Source organism: Aspergillus alliaceus (assembly GCF_009176365.1).
Source record: "Aspergillus alliaceus strain CBS 536.65 unplaced genomic scaffold BDW43scaffold_20, whole genome shotgun sequence".
Taxonomy (NCBI): Eukaryota; Fungi; Ascomycota; class Eurotiomycetes; order Eurotiales; family Aspergillaceae; genus Aspergillus; species Aspergillus alliaceus.
In genome coordinates, this window is record NW_022474703.1 from 190,024 (window position 1) to 210,254 (window position 20,231).

The 20,231-nt window shown below is 48.1% G+C and overlaps 5 protein-coding genes and 3 non-coding genes across 8 annotated transcripts; 3 read left to right on the forward strand and 5 right to left on the reverse strand.

Moving 5' to 3' along the window:
• Positions 1 to 1,148: 1,148 nt before the first annotated feature.
• On the forward strand, positions 1,149 to 3,834 carry BDW43DRAFT_310806 (tryptophan synthase beta subunit-like PLP-dependent enzyme; the record flags this gene model as incomplete). Its single annotated transcript, XM_032047038.1, has 11 exons — positions 1,149 to 1,199; positions 1,283 to 1,370; positions 1,430 to 1,449; positions 1,511 to 1,561; positions 1,612 to 1,844; positions 1,895 to 1,923; positions 1,982 to 2,071; positions 2,140 to 2,837; positions 2,892 to 3,412; positions 3,501 to 3,707; positions 3,759 to 3,834. 11 exons carry the CDS (start codon positions 1,149 to 1,151, stop codon positions 3,832 to 3,834), a joined length of 2,064 nt encoding a protein of 687 aa, XP_031900635.1.
• Positions 3,835 to 8,133: 4,299 nt separating this feature from the next.
• Positions 8,134 to 8,225, reverse strand: BDW43DRAFT_t110. The gene has a single exon. It is a non-coding gene; the product is annotated as a tRNA-Ser (tRNA).
• A 76-nt stretch (positions 8,226 to 8,301) lies between these two features.
• On the reverse strand, positions 8,302 to 8,393 carry BDW43DRAFT_t109. The gene has a single exon. It is a non-coding gene; the product is annotated as a tRNA-Ser (tRNA).
• Positions 8,394 to 10,913: 2,520 nt separating this feature from the next.
• On the reverse strand, positions 10,914 to 10,997 carry BDW43DRAFT_t108. The gene has a single exon. It is a non-coding gene; the product is annotated as a tRNA-Lys (tRNA).
• A 226-nt stretch (positions 10,998 to 11,223) lies between these two features.
• On the reverse strand, positions 11,224 to 13,046 carry BDW43DRAFT_319499 (ATP-binding protein; the record flags this gene model as incomplete). Its single annotated transcript, XM_032048929.1, has 3 exons — positions 11,224 to 11,802; positions 11,866 to 12,898; positions 12,955 to 13,046. The coding sequence occupies 3 exons, from the start codon at positions 13,044 to 13,046 to the stop codon at positions 11,398 to 11,400; spliced, it is 1,530 nt and encodes a 509-aa protein (XP_031900636.1). The 3' UTR covers positions 11,224 to 11,397.
• A 1,416-nt stretch (positions 13,047 to 14,462) lies between these two features.
• On the forward strand, positions 14,463 to 15,606 carry BDW43DRAFT_300045 (6-phosphogluconate dehydrogenase; the record flags this gene model as incomplete). Its single annotated transcript, XM_032044832.1, has 4 exons — positions 14,463 to 14,617; positions 14,805 to 14,845; positions 14,915 to 15,366; positions 15,439 to 15,606. The coding sequence occupies 4 exons, from the start codon at positions 14,463 to 14,465 to the stop codon at positions 15,604 to 15,606; spliced, it is 816 nt and encodes a 271-aa protein (XP_031900637.1).
• A 168-nt stretch (positions 15,607 to 15,774) lies between these two features.
• Positions 15,775 to 19,479, reverse strand: BDW43DRAFT_300046 (uncharacterized protein; the record flags this gene model as incomplete). Its single annotated transcript, XM_032044833.1, has 9 exons — positions 15,775 to 16,048; positions 16,316 to 16,433; positions 16,489 to 16,708; positions 16,763 to 16,821; positions 16,885 to 16,969; positions 17,015 to 17,378; positions 17,436 to 17,462; positions 18,064 to 18,557; positions 18,628 to 19,479. The coding sequence occupies 9 exons, from the start codon at positions 19,477 to 19,479 to the stop codon at positions 15,775 to 15,777; spliced, it is 2,493 nt and encodes an 830-aa protein (XP_031900638.1).
• BDW43DRAFT_275179 (uncharacterized protein) lies at positions 19,470 to 19,859 on the forward strand. Its single transcript, XM_032041819.1, has 2 exons — positions 19,470 to 19,490; positions 19,559 to 19,859. The coding sequence occupies exon 2, from the start codon at positions 19,614 to 19,616 to the stop codon at positions 19,812 to 19,814; it is 201 nt and encodes a 66-aa protein (XP_031900639.1). The 5' UTR covers positions 19,470 to 19,490; positions 19,559 to 19,613; the 3' UTR covers positions 19,815 to 19,859.
• The last annotated feature ends 372 nt before the right edge of the window (positions 19,860 to 20,231 follow it).

The following is a 20,231-nucleotide window of genomic DNA, read 5'->3' on the forward strand; positions in this document are numbered from 1 at the left end:
CTTCTCCGTACTGATTCCCCAGTTCTTCGTCCCCAGCGCATTGACACCCCAACCCAACGGACGAGATCCCACAAGAAAAGAATGGCTCAGTTCCCCCAGCGCCCTGGCACTGTGTACAACAAAGAGATGAATTGTGCTGCACTGTCGAAATCCAAGGCACTGGTTGCGCTGAGAAGCCTCGTAGCGTGGCGCCTAGTCAGCTTCCGTCGCGTCGCCCTCACTCGTTTGCAACCCCGAATTCCCAGCTTCTAGTTTGGCCCGTCGGGTCAACTCCACTCGGTGGGTCCGAGGCCCGGCCCGCTACCCGCGGAAAGTTTATCTGCCTCATCCCGACTCATTTCGTGAGGGGCCAAAACTCGGTTCGTAGGTAGTGCCTGCTCTTCTCCGTCCTGTTTGTTGGTACTCACTGGCCGCCACCGCACTCCACCTGGTATTTCGCTCCCCCGTCTGGTTGATCAGGGTCCAGGGGCAGATACACCAAAGGGAATCATCCACCCACCCAGGCGATTCTCCTTAGCCGGAAAACCCAATTCGATGGTCAGAGGGAGTTACTCCATCCATGCGGCGCAAATATTCGTTACAAAACGCACAATCTCTCAAATCCTCTAAGCACCTCGAATCCTTCAAACCTATGGAATTCTTTTCGCGACTCAAGTATCTTCAGTCTCGGAAGCTAGAAAGGCAACATGATTATATGATTAAGCCACCATCCTCTCAGGCAGGGAGTAGCTGTGCCCTTTGTCTTACTCCGGCACCCCCACACAGAGAGAAGCGATATCGGGGCGCTGGAGTAGGACGAAGGGCACAGGTATTGGAGTGGAGTTGCTTATTCTCCTGTCATCGATAGAGTTGGTGAATAGTAATCCCTGCCCTTCGGCAAGCCTCACATCATCGAATAAATACCTCGCTGGCGTAATGGCGCAAGTGTGGGGTGCCTTATCCACTTGATCGAAAGGCCACCTAGCTCAAAATGATCAACTCGAGTCGTTTGGCGGCACGATAGGCTCAGGTGGTCGACTGCCTAGGTACATCCAAATGTCTATATATAGTATGTTTCGCAACAGCTGGCTCTGAGTCTCCGAGCATCTGAGCTTGAGTATTTTCCAATTCAATCGGTCGGTCAGCAAAGAAACTTCGTTCTTTTCAATATGTCGGAGGGTATTAAGCAAACATTTGCGCGATGCAAAGCTGAAAGCCGTGTATGTATTCTTTTGACGGAAGCCATGTGAATTGACATGAGGTTCCCGAGGACTTTAAGACATTGCTGACTTCTAATATATAGCCTGCATTTGTGACCTTTGTCACAGCTGGATATCCCACAGTGGAAGAGTCTGTAGATGTTATACTGGGATTGGAAGCTGGGGGTGCAGGTATGCAATATGTCGACTCCATTAAACCATGTGCTCCAATGTTAACTTCTCTTTTGTAGATATCATTGAACTCGGTGTTGTTGAGTACTGTAGTCAACTGGTTTATCTGATACCCACCGATCGTTCTAACATCAATGCAGCCTTTCACGGACCCCTTCGCGGATGGGCCTACCATTCAGAGCGCAAATAATGTCCGTTGATCCTCATATGGTATCTATGCATTTGCTAATCAGATGTACAGAAAGCGCTAGCGAACAATGTCACTATAGACACAACCCTAGGGCTGGTAAGCGAAGCTCGGAAAAGAGGTCTCAGAGCACCGGTGTTACTAATGGGTTACTACAACCCACTCCTGAGCTATGGCGAGGAGCGATTGTTGGAAGATTGTCGTGAGGGTGGTGTAAATGGCTTCATCGTGGTGGACCTTCCCCCGCACGAGGCTGTCAAATTCAGGAATTACTGTGCGAAGGGCGGGTAAGTCATAATACCTCGTTGATAAGATCCTCACTGACAATTGCATACAGACTGTCATACGTACCTCTCCTCGCTCCTTGTAAGCCCTTCTTACATGATTCGTCAGACTTGTCTAGCTTCTAACGCTTTTGTTCCAGTCACTACCGAGAGCCGACTCAAATTACTCTGCAAGCTCGCGGACTCCTTCGTCTACGTGGTATCACGTATGGGCGTCACGGGTGCAACAGGTACTCTAAGTTCCGGTCTACCAAGCTGTTGGGGCGCATCAAGCTATACTCTGGCAATGTCCCCACAGCAGTTGGTTTCGGTGTCAGCACAAGAGACCACTTCTTGACTGTAGCCAGTATCGCAGATGGTGTCGTCATCGGCAGTCAAATTATCACAACTTTGACCGAGGCCGCTCCTGGAGAGCGGGCCAAAGCTGCTGAGGAATACTGCGCCGCGATCTGTGGAAGGAGAAACTTGCCAGCGAATGGAGTCCAAGAGCCAAACGGTACCGTGAAGGTGAATGGAACCAATCATACAAATGGCGAAAAGGCAGAAGTGCTTGATAAAATGGAGGCAATGGTGGGTTCAGAGGGAGGAGATCCAGAACTCTTTTCTGCGCGCTTTGGTGAATTTGGAGGCTCATATGCCCCCGAATCACTAATGAGATGCCTTTCAGAATTGGAGGCAGGATTTGATAAAATTCGGAATGACCCCGAGTTTTGGGCAGAAATGCGATCATACTACTCCTATATTGGAAGGCCTGGGCATCTTCATCTCGCAGACCGCCTTACTGAATATGTTGGCGGAGCCAATATTTGGTTAAAGCGTGAGGATTTGAACCACACTGGAAGTCATAAGATCAACAGCGCTCTAGGGCAGATTCTGCTGGCCCGCCGCTTGGGCAAGACTGAGATCATTGCTCAAACCGGTGCTGGCATGCACGGCGTAGCAACTGCCACAGTCTGTGCCAAATTCAACATGAAGTGCACAATCTTCATGGGAGCAGTGAGTCCACAGGCTCGGAACACCGTTGCAAGTTAATATCTAACAGCTCTATAGGAGGATGTCAGGAGACAGGCACTGAAGGTGTTCCGGATCAAGCTACTTGGTGCTGAGGTCATCCCTGTTGAGCAAGGCTCACGAACTCTTCGAGACGCCGTGAACGAAAGTTTCCGAGTTTGGATTACAAGGGTGGACACCGCCTATCACATTATCGGTTCAGCAATTGGTCCACACCCCTTTCCCACGATCGTGCGCGAGTTCCAGACTGTCCTTGGAGAGGAGACGAAGGCACAACTGCTGGAACAACGAAACAAAGTACCGGATGAGGTTGTTTCCTGCATCGGCGGGGGCAGTAATGCAATAGGAATGTTTTATCCGTTTATTAAAGATCCAAGCGTGAAGCTTTTGGGAGTCGAAGCCGGGGGCGACGGCCTTGATACGAAGAAGCATGCCGCTAGTCTAACTGGCGGCAGTAAGGGGGTCTTGCATGGGAGTAGGACATATGTGCTGCAGGATAAGCACGGACAGATCCAAGATACCCATTCCATCTCAGCTGGTCTGGACTATGCTGGCGTTGGGTGAGTAGAGTTTGCGTATTTCCCTGATGTGCCACATGATCAATAATACCACAACTTTGGGGATACGTGTTGCTAACCATCTGAACAGGCCGGAGCTGAGTTCTTGGAAAGACTCGGGACGCGCAAAATTCATTGCCGTTACCGATGCTCAAGCCCTCCTGGGGTTCAAGCTGCTCAGTGAGTTGGAGGGGATCATTCCCGCTCTCGAATCTGCTCATGCTATCTATGGCGGTGTTGAGATGGCCAGGACGATGAAGGAAGACGAAGATGTTGTGATCTGTGTTAGTGGAAGAGGGTATGTCTTTCCCACAATGTATCTCGTGCTCTCAACTGACCTGTATCCCAGTGACAAGGATGTGCAAAGCGTAGCGGATGAACTACCCAGACTTGGACCACAAATTGGATGGGACTTGAGGTTCTAATAGACCTAGGCGAAGAACGGTTGTTGTCCAACCCTTCATTTTCGCGTTAACTACAATGGTTAGTGTGGGACATATCCTTCTGTCAAGACAAGTTAGCGGTAATCTACCGCAAGCGACCGATAGATAGCATTCCTGAGCTTGGTGTACGCATTCTTGCGGTAGGCTTAGGCTCCGAGTTTGTGACCGCCGAGTGTTGGCGTATAGGATCTAAAAATGCTTTCCAACTGGACGAGGAGACATATCTATATCGAAAGTATGTGAATTAATCATTTTTTGTTTTATTACTTTTATTATTATTAATCAAGTTTATTGTCCATATCGAGCCCTAAAGCTATGACAGACTGTGAATCTGAGACAGGGTCTGGTGCCGCATGATGAAGCGGCTCCCAGACCTCTGCTCCTCTGGGTTCCTGGGCGCGAGCCCCATGTAAATACTGTCGGGTCCTTTTCCTCGCCCCGATTCGCTTATTTGCGCAGGGCATTTGAGCCATCCTGGCTCTCCTTGGTGTCTCAAGCGATTCGGGTGTCTCCCAGGCTGAGTGCCTAGGCTACCCTTCTTGCTATCCTTCCCCCATTCTCTCAGCTTCCTCCAAGTCTTCCAATCCCCACTCATCATCTTGTCGCGCTCGCTTGGCCAGGGCCTGGTGGTGGTGCCGGGGCAGGGCTGCCCTTGTTGTTGACAGAAATTGTAAGATGGCGGCTGTCGCCTTCGGTTCCCCCAATAGTCTACCTTCCGGACATTCTTCTGCCGCGGAGGGTCTGGCCACCCCGGCTAGCTCCAGCGCTCGGTAGAGCTGGGCCCGCTGGTGCTGCCACGCCCGGCACTCAAAAAGGATGTGGTGTACGGTCTCTGCTGGTGCATCGCGTTTCTCACATGCTGGGCTTTCCCGTGCGTGAATCCGGTGGATGTGAGCCCCGATAGCCGCATGGCCACTCTTTAACTGGAAGAAGCGGGTGGCCAGAGGTTTTAGGGCTTGTGAGGCGACTGGGTCCAGTGCCCAGCCTCGATACGGTCGATAGGTTCGCTGTTTGTAGCGGGAACGCTTTGCACAATCTTGGGCAAGCCAGGCTTGTTTGCGGTTTTGGATGTTCTCGGTGCACGTCCGGTTGATGAACGCCAGTGAGAGCCCTGTGACTGCTTCTGGGTGGCATCCCGGTCGACTGGCCGCGAGCTTTGCCGCCTCATCAGCTTTCTTATTTCCCTCAATTCCGGCGTGGCCGGGCACCCATTGAACTATGGGTTCTCGGCCTCTCTCTTGGAGAGCTCTGGCTACTGCATAGGCTCGAAGCGTCAGTTCCTGACCGGAATCTGCTTGTGTATGTCGCAGCCTCGCAATCACAGCTTGAGAGTCTAGCAGAGGATTGTGATCGGGCGGCTGCCATCCATTTTCAGTGCGGCCTGAAGGACCTGGACAACATCCACAAGCTCTGTATCGAAGACCTCTCGCCCTTTTCCGAGGGGGAAGCTCCGGGCCTTCCACTCTCCGCAAGGCTCCTGCCAGGTGATCCCGGCTCTGCTTCGGCCATTCTCAAGCCTTGATTCATCTGACCAGATCGCGCTACCTGGTTGTATTGTCCGCGCCGCAGTGAGAGTGTTATCCGTTGCCTGGACGATGATCTGCTCTGGAAAGCCGCTGCCATCGCCACGCTGAGCGCTCTCGAAGCCTGCAGAGGGATCGGCTGGGAGGATATTGGCTAGTTGTCGAGCTAGGTGCTGTCCTAACGACTATGGTCCCCGGCTGTGGGGTTCGGCCCAGAGTCTGTTTCCAGGGGTGTGTTCCCCGGGTTGCACATGTTGGTCGCCCTCCCGAAAGCTGACCGGAAGGATTGATCTGGCTGGACTGTCCTCCGGTAGGCCAAGAAGCCGAACCGTGTACCGTAGCTGACGGCCCTCTAGGAGGACCTTGGCCGGAGTCAGGCCCGCCTTCTGGTTCAAGAGACCCATTGGGGTGGTCTTTAGCATTCCTGTGATTGTACGGGACTTTTTGTTTTAGGAGCACAAACACAGTATCTAGCTGGTGATATCAACAGTTAGACTAGACACAGTTCAGACAAATAGGTATAGGGCCATTGGAGATTGATTGCCGGGACGAGTCGACCGATCTGCGTCATTGAATTGATGAAATAAAAACCATTGGATTATGTGTATAGGGTTCAGACGAGGCTTATCCTGATCTGGCATAGAAGGCTAGATCGGTCGGTTAATCATTTTCCTTGTTTTTCATTTTTTTCATCGACTGCAAGCCGAAAATTTCAGTCCAAGAAAACATGCATTCGTTTTTCAGTATACTTTAGTATCTGATACAGGTTCTCTTTATAGTTCCGAATCTTGTGGCTGCATCCCCCACTCTCTCCTGTTATTGCACCACCACTAAATCAAGTTATGTCCCCTGGTGATTGCTATGTCACCGCAATACACTATCCTGCTCACCTCTACATATTCTGCTTGTTGCAGAGACACGGCCTCTCTTATTAACTTTTCTTGATACTGACGCAGAATAATCGTCATCTTCAATCCTGTAATTAAAGGGAATGGCTATAGTGAGCTTCTTGCCAATATGAAGCAAATTATTCCATTTATGCAGCTGCTTCTCCACTGGTTTCCAGTCAATGTTAGTAGAATTGTGGAATTTTTTGAGATTCCTCTGGGACCGGTTGTTCACTTTTATAACAGCCATGCCCTCTGATTGAACTCTCTGGTGACTTTTCTTTTTTATTAGTAGCATGTCTTCAACATCTGCTTTTAAAGACTTCTTCCAATACTTGCTAGGAGCTACAACCAAATCTTCTTCTGTCACTCTATCTACTGCCTTACGGTTGAGTATAAGCTTCCATTCGATTGTGTAGTACGTATCTCGGAGGCTTCTCATCTTATTCGCCACCTTCTTCGCATTTGGTAAATGGTAGAAAATTGAGTTGATCCGAGTGTGGCTGATCCGTGGCATGATACGGGACGGGCTAGGGGAGTACAAGGTTGCAGGTGTACTACAGAAGTTACCAGGAGCAGGGGCACACTGCCAAGTATCTTTCTATGGATCAAGTGTCCGGGGTTGATCACATCGTCACCAAAAGAGCTATGGGCCATCATGAAATATCTCTGGGAAAGGGATAGCCTTGAGCTTAAGGGGCTAGCTAGGTAATATCTGATGCCCAGTAAAGACCCGAAGCTGTCACATGGCGATAAATGACAGTGATCACGAAACAAATCTTACTGTCAAGCCTTGCCTATCAACCTGATCCGCGATGGACACTCAGGGCAGCACCAGGCCCTCTGCCAGTGCAACTGAGAGATGGAGGAGGGAAGTTGACAGATTGCCAACAGTCGCATGTTTGCTCGGTTTGCATGGAGCCTCTCAATTGTCCAGGGGTCTCTTGAGCCTTGTATCTATACAGCTAAGTACTGTACAATATCCGGTATTGTTACGACGTATATACAAATTCGTAATTTACGCGAAATTCATATTAGGTTAGAGTGTCATGTGATTAGGGTTTGAAAGAGTATCTCTGCGCTTCCGGATATGGAAGGCAATAACGGTCGGCACTGTAGCATAGGAACTACGGAGGAAGATTGGAACTGCTTTCAATGACATTTCAGGTATGCTGGGAGGTGGACCACAAGGTAAGAAAGGTAAGAAGGATGATATGCAGGACAGTAGCGTCTTAGGCGCAGTACTAGACTTTACAGAGGCATCAAAGAGGTTTTAAAGCCGCGCGCCACAGGGCCGCTGAACGGAACACTAGGCATGTAGGCCACCATAGGCCGTGACGAGGCTCCAAGTTCGTCGTTAAGTAATGGACTACTGTACATAGCATATATAAGGACTAGATAGTGACATCCTGCATATCGCCTAGCGAGGGGTCAGGGTATGAATTCACCACCACCACCACCACCACCACTGTAGCATAGGTGTGTGGCTTAGGGATCGAGTGCTCCCACGGCCATTTTCGGTACTCACCTTCTCATCCAGAATGCGTTTGCTGCCAGTTGTACTCGATGAGATCATTTTCCTCTTCCGCATGGCCATTCGTGTGGCCTTAATGACATAAGACGCGTCCTTCGCCTTCTTAAGCAGCTCGAACCTTTCTTTATAGCTGATTTCACTAGCAATGATTCCTGGAAGTTTTGGAAACTCCATCAGGTGGCATCCGACGTTCCTGAATCTTCAAGATACTCTACACAAGGCGGCCTGGTCACAATCCGGATTTGAGCATCAACAGCAGAAAAATATATATATATATAGTGTGTAGGTATACTAAACTACAGCTGTCAGATTTGAATCCGAGCGAGAAAAAATGGAACGACAGCGGTGTGATTTGAACACACGCATCCGAAGATATATGATTTCGCTTTGGTTCGAGTCATACGCCTTAGACCACTCGGCCACACTGTCGAAGTCGATAGATGGAGGGGAAAATAAATTATAATGAGTGATGACTATCTAGTTTGAACTAAATAGTAAAAAAGTACGACAGCGGTGTGATTTGAACACACGCATCCGAAGATATATGATTTCGCTTTAGTTCGAGTCATACGCCTTAGACCACTCGGCCACACTGTCAAGATTGATTCGTAAGCAACTTTATTTACAATCATGATAGTCAGCCGTGGGATTTGAAACTAGCCACCCAAAAAACGAACGATATATCAGTTGGGAATTATTAAAAGAACCGCCCAAGGGACCGAATGGATGGCCCTGATGATAGAGCCCGCTAACCCTGTTATGCCTAGCTACCGTGGCTAGATCCGTTTAGGGGAGCGGGAAACCATGGGTGGGTGTTGATAGAATCGTAATATGGATGTGACGAACAGAAAACGATTGTATTAATGATCCTGAAGAACTATCAAGATGGCCGATCTAGGTGGAAATCATGACCACTTTTATATGTGGCCTTATTTCAATGGAATTCAATATTCCACTTGGATTCACAAACCCCCTATTCACTAGGCATATGTCGGCTGCCTGCGATACTAGGTAATTTCATGGGCATATTCAACATTTTGTTTGACCAGAAAATGGTGCCAGTCAAGCCAGGGTAGATATGCACCTCTTTGAATCTCATTAAAAAAAGCGCCGTAGAAACTCGTAACAACCTGCCCTAAAAAGACGACAGGCTGTTTGACGATTCCGCCCTCGATTCCGACTAATTAGAGATTTTAAATCAGAATATTGAGCCCGGGACCTTGTGTCCGCCGGGCTGATATATTTTATGACCGGGGCTGTAACTTAGAGCATCAATTGGCTGAAAGACCCCAAAGCGGCCAACCTTTGTATAGGCTTGCCTACTTACTCCCCCTCAGATAGTTGAAGTGGAGTACTGAATCGATTGATTTCATACTCCACAGAGATTCCTATAGATAATTACTACATGCAGACGATTTTCAAGTAGAAAATGGAACCCTTTCCTACTCTTTGCTACGTTTTGAAGCAATCTAGCACTTTAAAGTCAAGTAGACTTAGGCCGGTACGGTCAGGCGGATCTAACCAGCCTATAGAATCCTACCGTCACAAGCTTTAGGCTACATGAAGCAATTCTTGCTATCTCGGTTTACCAAGAGGCATTTCATTCCTAGGGCTTTACTGTGAGATCGAAAGATATTTCCCGTTCTGTGGCAATGAACGAGATTGTATGCTACTTTGACAGGATGTATCTCGACCCTAACATGTACCTCTGTTAGCATTATGGATAAACTAATAGGGAGTACGGTATTTCCGAACTCGCCTTCACCAGGAAACTTATGACTTTTTAGTAATGTGGATATATCATACATGAAGCAGTACAACGGCTCACATACATGTCGCAGTCTCCTCTTCAACATCCCTTTCTTTTTTTTGATCTACAGCCCGAAAATAAATCACAATAGTCATGAGGCCCAGCCATATCGCTAACTCCGAACCATATATTACCAGCCCCAGAATCTCTAGATTAGGCTGGAAAACCACCGACAAAAGCGAAACCACATCCCCACTAGCATCCAAAACCGCAAACTTAAGTGATAAGCCAGCGTCAGATCGCGTCCTAATCATATCAACATAATGTCGAAGGACGCCACCCGCAAGTAGAATAGCAGCTAGGACTGCCATGAGCGTTAACGCCCACTTTTGACCCCGTTCTCGTGCAGCCCGGAGCGCGAAAACAAGTCCTGTCTCAACACCTCCAAGTACTGCAGCTATGGCTGTAGCAATGAGTGCTACTTTCTTTCGACTCCATTTTACTCCGTAATATTTGCATTGAGACCAGGTGCAGAGGCTTAGGAATATTAGTATATTTGGTTGGACCTGCAGGGCGATATTAAAGTTTTCTGCAATGTTGTATACCCCAAGGGGCACACCGGCAATGGCCCAGGATAGGAAGAATGCGGCAGATAACGATTCACTGTCGTGACGTCTCCAGTTCTTCCATATTTGCGGTAGAAGCTATTTTCTATATTAGTCGTTGATCTCGCGGGTCTTCATAAAGAAAGAGAGAGAGTAAGGAGTTGTACTCGCCTGGAGCGACCATAGCACAGCTCCCATTGTACCTAGGACGTTTGCAACGACGGGGTTATCCATACCCTCTGACTTGTTCGTGTGCGGTATTCTTCATCAGGCAGGAAAGAAAGCAAACAAAACTCATCAAACTCAAGTGACCGACTTAGATGCGTTCTCAGAGTCATTTAGAAGCAGCTCCGAGTAATTTGAGATTAACCAATCTAGTCATCCGAACTAACTTCGAATTGATACTCTGCACTGCCAAGCCCAGCCATTGATTTCAAACTGTCCAATCATGATCTATGGGCTTTGCTCAGTCAACCTATACTAAGCGTCCGAAACATATCGCTTTTGTCGTGCTCTATGAATCTGACAAAACGGACATGACTAAACTCCAGGGACAAGAATGACTTCTGTAAGCTTTACATCTATATCATATGGTTGCATAATACTTTTTGACGCCCAGTGGGGCGCACGTGCTTCCCGACATGGGATATATCGACCAATCAGAGCTGGAGGAGGCAAAAGATCCTTTCGCTTCAGATAGACCTAAAAAAAACGTCCCACAAAAAAGGAATGCAACTTCAACATGATTTGGAGTAAAACGAAAGCCGAACGCGGGGGTCGAACCCGCAACCTTGAGATACCGTGATGACTAAGAGTCTCACGCTCTACCGATTGAGCTAGCCCGGCTTCTGTTGAGAGATGCCTTGAGAATAGTGGTACACGTCTACAGTACAGCATTCGTCTTCACCAAGTGATGACATATGAGAATGTGGCAGCGCTGGTTTTGGCACAGGAGAGAATGCTTATTCTCCTCCTGAATCTTTCGGCCACTCTCTAAGAGCTGCCAATATGTAGAGTATGGGAAGTTTGAAGGTAATACTGCCCTCAAAGGCGCTGTGAGCACTCGAATTATGGATATATAAATTGGGGCGACAAGGGGCGCCAGTAATCACAGCTGGAACAACATCCTAACTCCAGACCTCACCGGCTTGACCTCAAGTAGTGTGTATCTTGGCGCCTATATAAGTTCATTTTAACATCGTGACATAGACCGCAGAAGAAAGCCAGCCCTAGGATAATGAATGACCTAAAGCTTCCTGAATCGTATAGAGGTGCTTTGATTGTTCCCCATACCATCCACTGTCGCGACATATTGGTTATTGGCTAGATCTTTCATTGTCAGTTCTCTCGTTCGTCCAAGGCTTTCCAATTCATCCAGCCGCTCAATGGTGGTCTCCAAGTGCTTAGTGAACTGGGGATCACTACAGACCGTCCGGAAGGCATTCTGCATCGGCACCGAATCAGCCCTGACCATAGAGTCAGCGTCTATTGAGACGATGTTCACTTGGTCCAACTTCCGAATGAAGTCTGCTCGCGTCATTAGTTCCTGGGCCTTGTGTAAAGGAATTCCAGGCAAATCGGGAGTGCTCTTTCCTCCGGCAGATTCTTTCTCAATGTCAACAAGAGCCTGCGCTAAAATCATCGCGGCGGCCTTATCTATATTTAGCCTCCGTTTATACCTTCAAAGAGTTTAACACAAAGCGAGAGAACATACGCAGTAATCTTGTTGATCCTCAGCTTTGGGGTCCATTTCTGACCCCAATATCCAGCAATTGGAGAGCAGCCATTTCCTCTCCTTCTCGCAGATAGAATGGCACATTTCGAGCATGTTTTTGGACTTTGCGATCTGGTCCAAGAAGATCAATCGACCCCCTACTTTATCATAGACCTGGCTCAATATATCAGCCGATACAGGCTCGCCGAATTTTGTTTCGCGATATTCCCGCAAAGCTTTCAGGGCAATATCTTCAGGAACATCCTTTACGGTCAGGACTTGCAGACGGGTAGCATGCAGTCGAAGCTGTTCCGTAGTACGATATTGATCGCTCGTAAAGACTAGCGTGATAAGTTCACTTGCCGCCCACAACTCCGCCCTCTGCTGGAGCAGAGTAAGCAAATGCTGCCCCTCAGGGTTATCCGGCAGGTGATGGATGTTGCTTATAATCAACACTAAGGGACGGTTATGCTTGCTTCTCCGCTGCAATGCAACCTTTTCAAGTTTGTTCAACGCTCGCTCGATATCCAACAAGGGCGTTGCTTCGCGAGGGCCCCTGTAATTGAACAGGCTCCCCATATAATCCTCATGGTACTCGTAGTCGAGGGCTTTTCCCAGTCGAAGTCGGAATAACTCCAAGTCCCCATGAGCTTCCAGCATTGCGACACCGCTACCGTGCACTTTACGCATGGACTCGAGCAACATGGTTGTTTTGCCGGCTCCCTTTTCACCAAAGAGTAGGTAGTAGTTATGCCTAATATTGCCGGAGAGGATGCCGTCAATGACTGCTTGCTCGGGTCTCAGGACATAGAACCGATGCTTATCGCTGGTAGGCGACGTGCTGGAGTCAATCCCAACACCATGCTGAGCCAAGGCTGCTAGCTCGAGGGTGGAATATCCGCTTGAAAATGCATTGTCAATCTTTCGGAGGACTAGATTCTTGTAGTATATGTGGTATGAGTAGCCGCCCAGGGCAAGGATAAATAGAGATGTGAATGCGGTGACCGAGGCTTCGAGGAATTTCCGAGGAATACTTTCTTTCTTATCTGGATCTTGGCGTGACGAGTGGCTATCTTGGATTGCCTGCACGTAGACAGGAGGTAGTCGCCATCCAGCCCGACGGAGAGTGTGTTGTCTTGGTAGACAAAGCCAAAGCTCTGGGAAATGGGTATTAGCTCCATTATTGGCCTAGTGCAACGTGTACGTATCATCTATTTTTAGTCGGATGGAGGGCAAAGGGCTTTACTACCATACTTGGTTAGTGGGGCTCTGCGAGGCATTGGAGCAGAGGTATCTAGTAGTTCTACTAGCACGTAGTAGAATCTACCGAGGAGAATTGCAATATGACAAGAAGAGGTGACGAGTGAGGGAAGAAAACAAAGCAGTATTTACTCCTCGACACTTCCCCACTACGCGTAAGTTGATTGGGCAAAGCCTCCAATTAGGTAGCCACACTAGCGTTCTGAACTATCGCTCTTTAGCTTTAGTGGCCAAATACATGTTCATCTTGATATAGATCGATACTTTGCATGGATGAAGAAAGTTGGATAAAAAGAAAAACCACAGTAGAAAGAAACGGAAAGAAAAGAAAAATGAAAGAATACAAGAAATACTAAAAGAGTAGATAAAGAAAATAATTTTCAGTGGCGAAAAGCTCACCCTACGTCCCCAGACCTCTCGTCCAGCGTTACAGAGAGGGCTACAAAACCCCGAGGGTTTTACTGATCCTATAGCAAGGATGCGACTCGTGAGGACCCCGGAAATCAGGGTGGTCCTCAGCTTACTTACTGCACTGTCGGGAGCCTCAGCGGTAGTATTGTCAGGTAGAACAAATATCTGTCCACTATAATTATGAAATTACGCAGGTTGTGAATAAGAGCATAGACCCAGGGGCCGCAGTTGGGGGGCCTCATGGCCCCCCAACTGCGGGTTTGCCTGAAAAAAGATGTCATGTCATATCGGTATGATAAATCTGACAGCTGCCCAGTTGCTTTTAGTGGCTATCATACTTGCCTGCCACCGTTTTGAAGGTGAATGCTGAGAGTGCTATATGCTGTGACACAGGTGACAATAGGTTGCCTTCTATGGTTCGAAATGCTCCTGAGAACCACTCTCCATTGCAAACGATGCCATGCAGCCCGATCCGCCCGGATAAGAGTGGTGAAGGAACTGCCCCATCTGACCACTTGGATGCTATCGAGAATGCAAGTTCGGGCTCGAGAACAAGGTATATGGACTTGAGCACCACCCTGATACTCCGAGGGTGTCGGATCTCACTTGGAGGTATAAAGCTGGCTCAACCCAATATCGATCCAACAAGATCATCTCTGATTATAGATTGAGATAGACACCGTTGCGCAAACATCAAGGCCTCTTTTCATAAAACCTTGAAACAACTCAACTAGTCAAGACTGGATAGAGGATAGTATTCATAATTAAATGATTACAATAAATCCAGAATGTCCAAATTGTCTTGATATGGTAGATGGCTCCTGCCCCGACTTTAATTTAGCCTATTCAAACACCCGCCGTATTAGCCATGTACAATTGTACATAAATCTGCATGCTCACCCATATCCCACTAAACCAAGCAAACCATGTCCACCTCACCAAAAGCCAACATCCTCCTAATCGGCAGCGGCGGCGTCGGCACAATCACCGCTCTAAACCTCGAAGCAGGAAACCAGGCCCAAGTAACCGCCGTCCTACGTTCAAACTACCAAGCTGTGTACTCCAATGGCTTCACCATCTAGTCCTGCGACCACGGACTCATAAAAGAATGGAAGCCCTCCCATAGTATGATGACCGCTCCCTTCCCCGTTCCAATAAAACTATCCCACTAACAACCACAAACCAGTAACAAACCACATCCCCAACACAACAACAACACGCATCAAATACGGCTATATAATCATCACCACAAAAGTCATCCCCGACAGCCCCTCCAACAGCCTCCTAATAAAACCACCCCTAACACCAGGTCACACGGTAATTGTACTAATCTAAAACGGGCTCAACATCGAAAAACCCTACCTCTCCGCCTTCCCAGACAACATAATCCTTTCAGGTATCAGCATGATCGACTCCCACGAGATCGCACCAGGCGTAACCGAGCACAGCTCCGCAGACGATCTTGTGATTGGCGCGTTCCCGAACCCCAATTTAGATGTCGCTATTGAACAGGCCGCCGCGGCGCGATTTGTGGCGCTGTATTCTGCATCTGGAAAGACGAGGTGTGTTCTGACACCTGATGTTGCGTACAGCCGGTGGAGGAAGCTAATTTTCAACGCGTGCTTGAATTCGATATGTGCGCTTACGGGGCTGGACACGGGGCGGATAAGGCTTGAGGGGGATATGGCGGAGACGCTTGTTAGGCCTGCTATGGATGAAATTCGGGCTGCGGCCGCGGCTGTGGGGGTAGATTTGTCGGGGTATGTTTGTGAGCGGGTTATTGGGGCGTATCCGGTGACTATGTATTTGCCGCCGAGTATGTTGGAGGATGTGAGGAAGGGTTGTACTTGTTCTTTTTGTTTTGTGGAGAGGTTGGGTTGGTTTGGCTGATCTTTTGTGAAGGGGAACCTTATTGAAGTGGAGAGTATTGTTGGCGAGCCGCCTCGGGTTGGTCGGGCGAAGAGGGTTTGGATACCTACTTTGTTTGTTTTATATAGTTTGTTGAAGGGGGTCCAATGGATGACGAAGGAAGAGAGGGGATTGATTGAGGTGCTGGCTAAACGTTCGTAAATGCTTTGGTAAAGTGAGTTTTAATGTAAATTTAGATGGAATCCCTATCAAATTTTGAATATAGAAACAGGAATGCTAAAAGAATAGAAAGAATCTGCACAAGGATTCTGAATATAGAATGACATTATCTTCATAATAGGAGATATATGCTGTAATCAAAGCTCTGTGTCATTCCGGCGCATTCTTCAACTCATTTACAATTCTTTGTGCCCGTTCGAGGGTTTCTTGAGCCGTCTGGGCCTTGCGTTGCAGCATACTAGCGACCTCTGGGAACCTCCTTGCCTCAGTAACCTCACCCTCCTCCGCAACGATACTATGAAGATCGTTGCATATATGTCCTACTTCTTCCTCTAACTTTTGTCGTAGATCCCGACAACTTTCCTCGACAACAGATCGGCGACTCTCTTCACTGATATTGACGAGATTTCGGAAAATCCCAGATCTCGTGAGATGGGTACGCATCTGCATTTTCCGCCGAGAATCCGACCCTGTTCCTGTATGAGAGCTTAGCACAATTCCATGTATAGAATATAAGCCAGACTCTAGTGGATTTTATGTTACCTGATTCGCTGTTGCACTGGTTATACACAGGGCGCATCAGGCCCGCTATGTAAGAGCTATCATGACCATGGAGAGTGTCTTCCCCTACTCGACTGTGTACCGTTTGGTTAGCCCAAGGCACTTAAGTTCTTAGGTATAAGAGACTTACCTTAGCCCTTGAATTAAATTGTCCAGAGACTGGTTAACAGCTGCAACCACACAGCTTTCCCAGTCACTCATGTTGTCGATAAGATTGCCCAGAGCCAAAGGAGCCAGGTGCAGAATATCTAGAATGGATATTAGCCAAATGGCCCCAGTTATTGGAATAGGATGGTGACATACTCCCAATTTGGGCCGAGCTCTCTTGGAATGTGTTTCTTACAATCTCTCCCAATGCTGCTTTCTGCATATAGACCCATTCTTCTATAGATACCCATCTTTCTTCCAGATCAGTTTGCATACCTTTCAGCAATTCGTCGTTCCAACAATGATAACCGCGAGCAGCGCGTGTTGAATATGTTCCATAATTTCGACAGAAGGCAGCATATGTGCTATAATGCCACTGCGATACGTCAGGTTGTTTGCTCTATCCGAACGCAAAGCAAGGTAAACTTACCCCGGCCCAAATGGTGCTAGCTTGTAGTGCACTGCTTTTCCATCTAGAACAGCCCTCACCTGCATCGTTGAAAGGGCGTTGGTCAATATGTTTCGGGTTGGCATCTAGTAGAGTTCACATACTTGTCAGGCTGACGATATCTTCACGGAACCGATCTTCAAGTCTTCTTGGAAACTTTCGAGCTTCTGAAGTTCGCAATATAAGCCGCTGCTCGAGGTCAGCCGCATGCAGTTTTGCAAGGGATGTTCATACCTCACGAAAGACACTTTCCACGTCCAGCATGGTTTGCCGGAGGGCGTTAGCTCTCTCCACGGTAACATTGTCCGAACCAGCAAGGGTCCATTGTTTCACGGATCTCACCACTGCGGGTACACGATGCTCTATAAACGCAGCGACGAACCGAAACTGGGCCTCCGCCGGGACTAGTTGACAATAGCGTCGAAGCTCCCGGATACCGCTAAGTTCGATATAGGTGTCGGCGTGTCTCATTCCACTCTGGCGGTGTTTCGAATACAGTTCATTGCTGATGCAAAATACTCGGACCCCATCACCGTGGTTCTGAAGGAGCTGTGCTGAGACCCTTTGGTTCCGGCTCTCGATTAGGAATCGGTCGAGACTATCATAATATCAGTGATGGTTTCTGTATTTATCCTTGTTGTATTCTAGAACTTACTCGAGTTCTGCGTCTTCTTTATCTTGCCTACATGGAGTTCTATCAGTATTGTGGAAATAGCGCGCATAGATGTACTTGGAAAGATCTTACATAAGTTGCAGTATCTCGCCTTGTCGCTGTGTTCGTCTAGAATTTCGAAGCCTCTTGTTGACATACTTGACTCTGTTTTGTAGCTGGTTGATTCGAGCCGTGAGGTCACGACAGTCGCGTGCCGTTTCGCTTGCATTAACCTCCTGAGCTCGGTAAGTAAACATTCTCTAATTACGCAATAAAACGAGAAGACAGACATACTTCACTGCGTGTACACACTATACGCAATGGCTGTCCATTGGTGCAACGTCTTTTTATCTCTTCGATACTTTGATCGGAAATACACCGGGAAATTGTCGTTACGACGAAAACCTCGTCGCAGGAATGTCTCAGGTACCTTTCCGTCGCCCGGATTCTTGCAAAATTGAGGTCACGAAAGCCTAGCCGCTAATATTAGTGCACGGGGGACCTAGGCTCAGAAAGAGAAGGGCATACCAGGCAAGTCAGTCAATATCAACCCTGTCCTTAAGACAGGCGATCGAAGATATACCCTATAGACGTCAGTAGGTCAAAGCAGGATTGCACATAATTTACTCACTTGATTAGCTTGATGAATGGCCAAACAGCAATCTCCGTCGCATCGTGTGGATCCATCGTAAGCATATCAAGATGAGACCTACATGCCTGAGCATCATCTGGAACAATAGTGTGCTGAAGCACCGAGCCTCCAGGGCGTCGCGTACATGACAGAGTTGCCCATTCTCCAAGTTGCTCTAGTATTCTTGGTAATGCTCCATCGGCCTGGTTAGAAAGGAACTCGTGTGTGAGGTCTGGCTGGTCCTTGAACAATGAATTTAGTGTACTCCATGCTCTGCTTGAACGGTCACGAATCTTCTCCTGTTCTTCTATACTAGTGACTTCACGATAGAGATCAGTGTAGTACATTCTAAAACTCTGGACAAGCTCCTCTAGCAGTTCTTTCACTTCTTGCTGGTCCATGTAGTCGATTTCGATGGTGTACCGATTTGGACGGCGCGCATCCGTATGTCGAAACTCAGTTACTACTGAAGTACATGCTGCACCATCGCCACTCTAGACATATAGTATTAGAAGATGATTGATTGGAACTCAAATAGGCTCTTCTAGAGAGCAATTGACCTACCGAACGGGCGAGACCCTCTTGGTCTAGTAGTGAGTTTATAAGCCTGCTCTTGCCGACTCCGGAGTTGCCAATAAACCCCACAGTGCGTGCCTCTGGAGACTCCTGCTCGTTCAACACGCGTACTTTCTCGCGTACCTGAAAGAGATCAGAGCTAGTGTCATGAGACAATGGATACCGGCCCATATCAGCGTGGAGGGCTGACAGCTGGTTTTTGACGTCTCGCAGGATATTCTGTAAGCCAGTATTGTATATACGGGCGCGAGGCAGTCGTTCAGATCTCATATTGTACAATGAAGAATCATCGCTGTCGGATTCTTCATCATTGCTCTCACTGCTTTGATCACTGTCCGTGTGGGGCTCACCATTTTGCAGGTGAGAATTCCCTAGGTCGTTCGCTAAGTCGTCAACAGTCTCATCGCGATGCGAAATGAGTCGTGTGCGTGATGGCTCTGGCGTGGGTTCCGGAGTCGCATTAAACAAGCCTGCGTATGTGGATGTAGATCTGCCTGGGGACAAACCAGTGCTTTCTCCCCGAGCATCACTCCGCCATGAGCGCGATCGGTGCGATGGGCTTGGAGGAGTTTCCTGAAAATTCAAAGCCCGGAGAGACTCGATGACGCCTACGCTTTGACTTTCACGGTAGCGTGGAGTCGCCGTGCTCCGACTTGGGGTGTATACGCGGTGACTGGAATCTTCCGAGTCAGACATAGAAGGAGTTCGCTCGCCTCCTATGGACGAAGGAGCATCTTCATCCGCAACTTCCACTGTAGGAATGATAGCCCTGAAGTTGAAATCTTGGCTAGATGAAATGGATGATTGGGGTGTCGCCCCGAAGAAGAACGGTTGGTACATTGGGCTTGGGACTGTCGATTTGCGTTCCTTCTCGTCACTATTGATGAGATCCAAGAAGTATCAGAATATGAAAACGAACCTACGAATACAACGTAGGATTTTAAACGATAGACGAAAGTGCCTTGTCTGGGGCTATGTGGACTCCCCGTACCAACAGCGTGATTTCGAAGCGCAACATAGCCTCGCTACCCTTGTCAAGTGCTATTTTAGTACACATTCTAGTGGATACCTGGCCTCTCCATATTCGGATCCTTGCAGTAGGTACAGTGATTGCGAAGATGACAATATGGCGATTGGCCATGCTTCGAAATATAGGCCGGAGACTCGCCTGCTGAAACAATCCTTGTTATGAGTGATGAGTGATAAGCTAGGATATTTTAGAAGCTCTCAAGCAGGGTGGGATAAATAGTCAATGGTGTCGCTGGAATGAAGGTGGGAGGGCCGAGGGCGCTAAAGTGACTGGGAACTCATGCAACTTGCCTGCGCCGCATCCATTATAGGAAATGGGGGTAGCCGCGCCAGAGTACCCTACCGTGAAGTCCGGTCCAAAGGGACAAGCGCAGGTTTATCAAAATCTTCCCCCTATTTTCATTGGCATGTATTTTTAGCACGTTTGAGAATCCCATGGGTAAAATATTAACGATAGGCGACTACTTGCTGGGTAAATCAGTGCAGTCGGATATGACATAGACACAAGGCTACACTCTAGGCGGATATACATAGAAACTTCATAAACTGAACAAAACCCAGTG

Bases quoted from the DNA above. Each gene is read 5' to 3' on its own strand.
- BDW43DRAFT_275179 (XM_032041819.1), top strand. From the start codon at position 19,614: ATGTGGACTCCCCGTACCAACAGCGTGATTTCGAAGCGCAACATAGCC.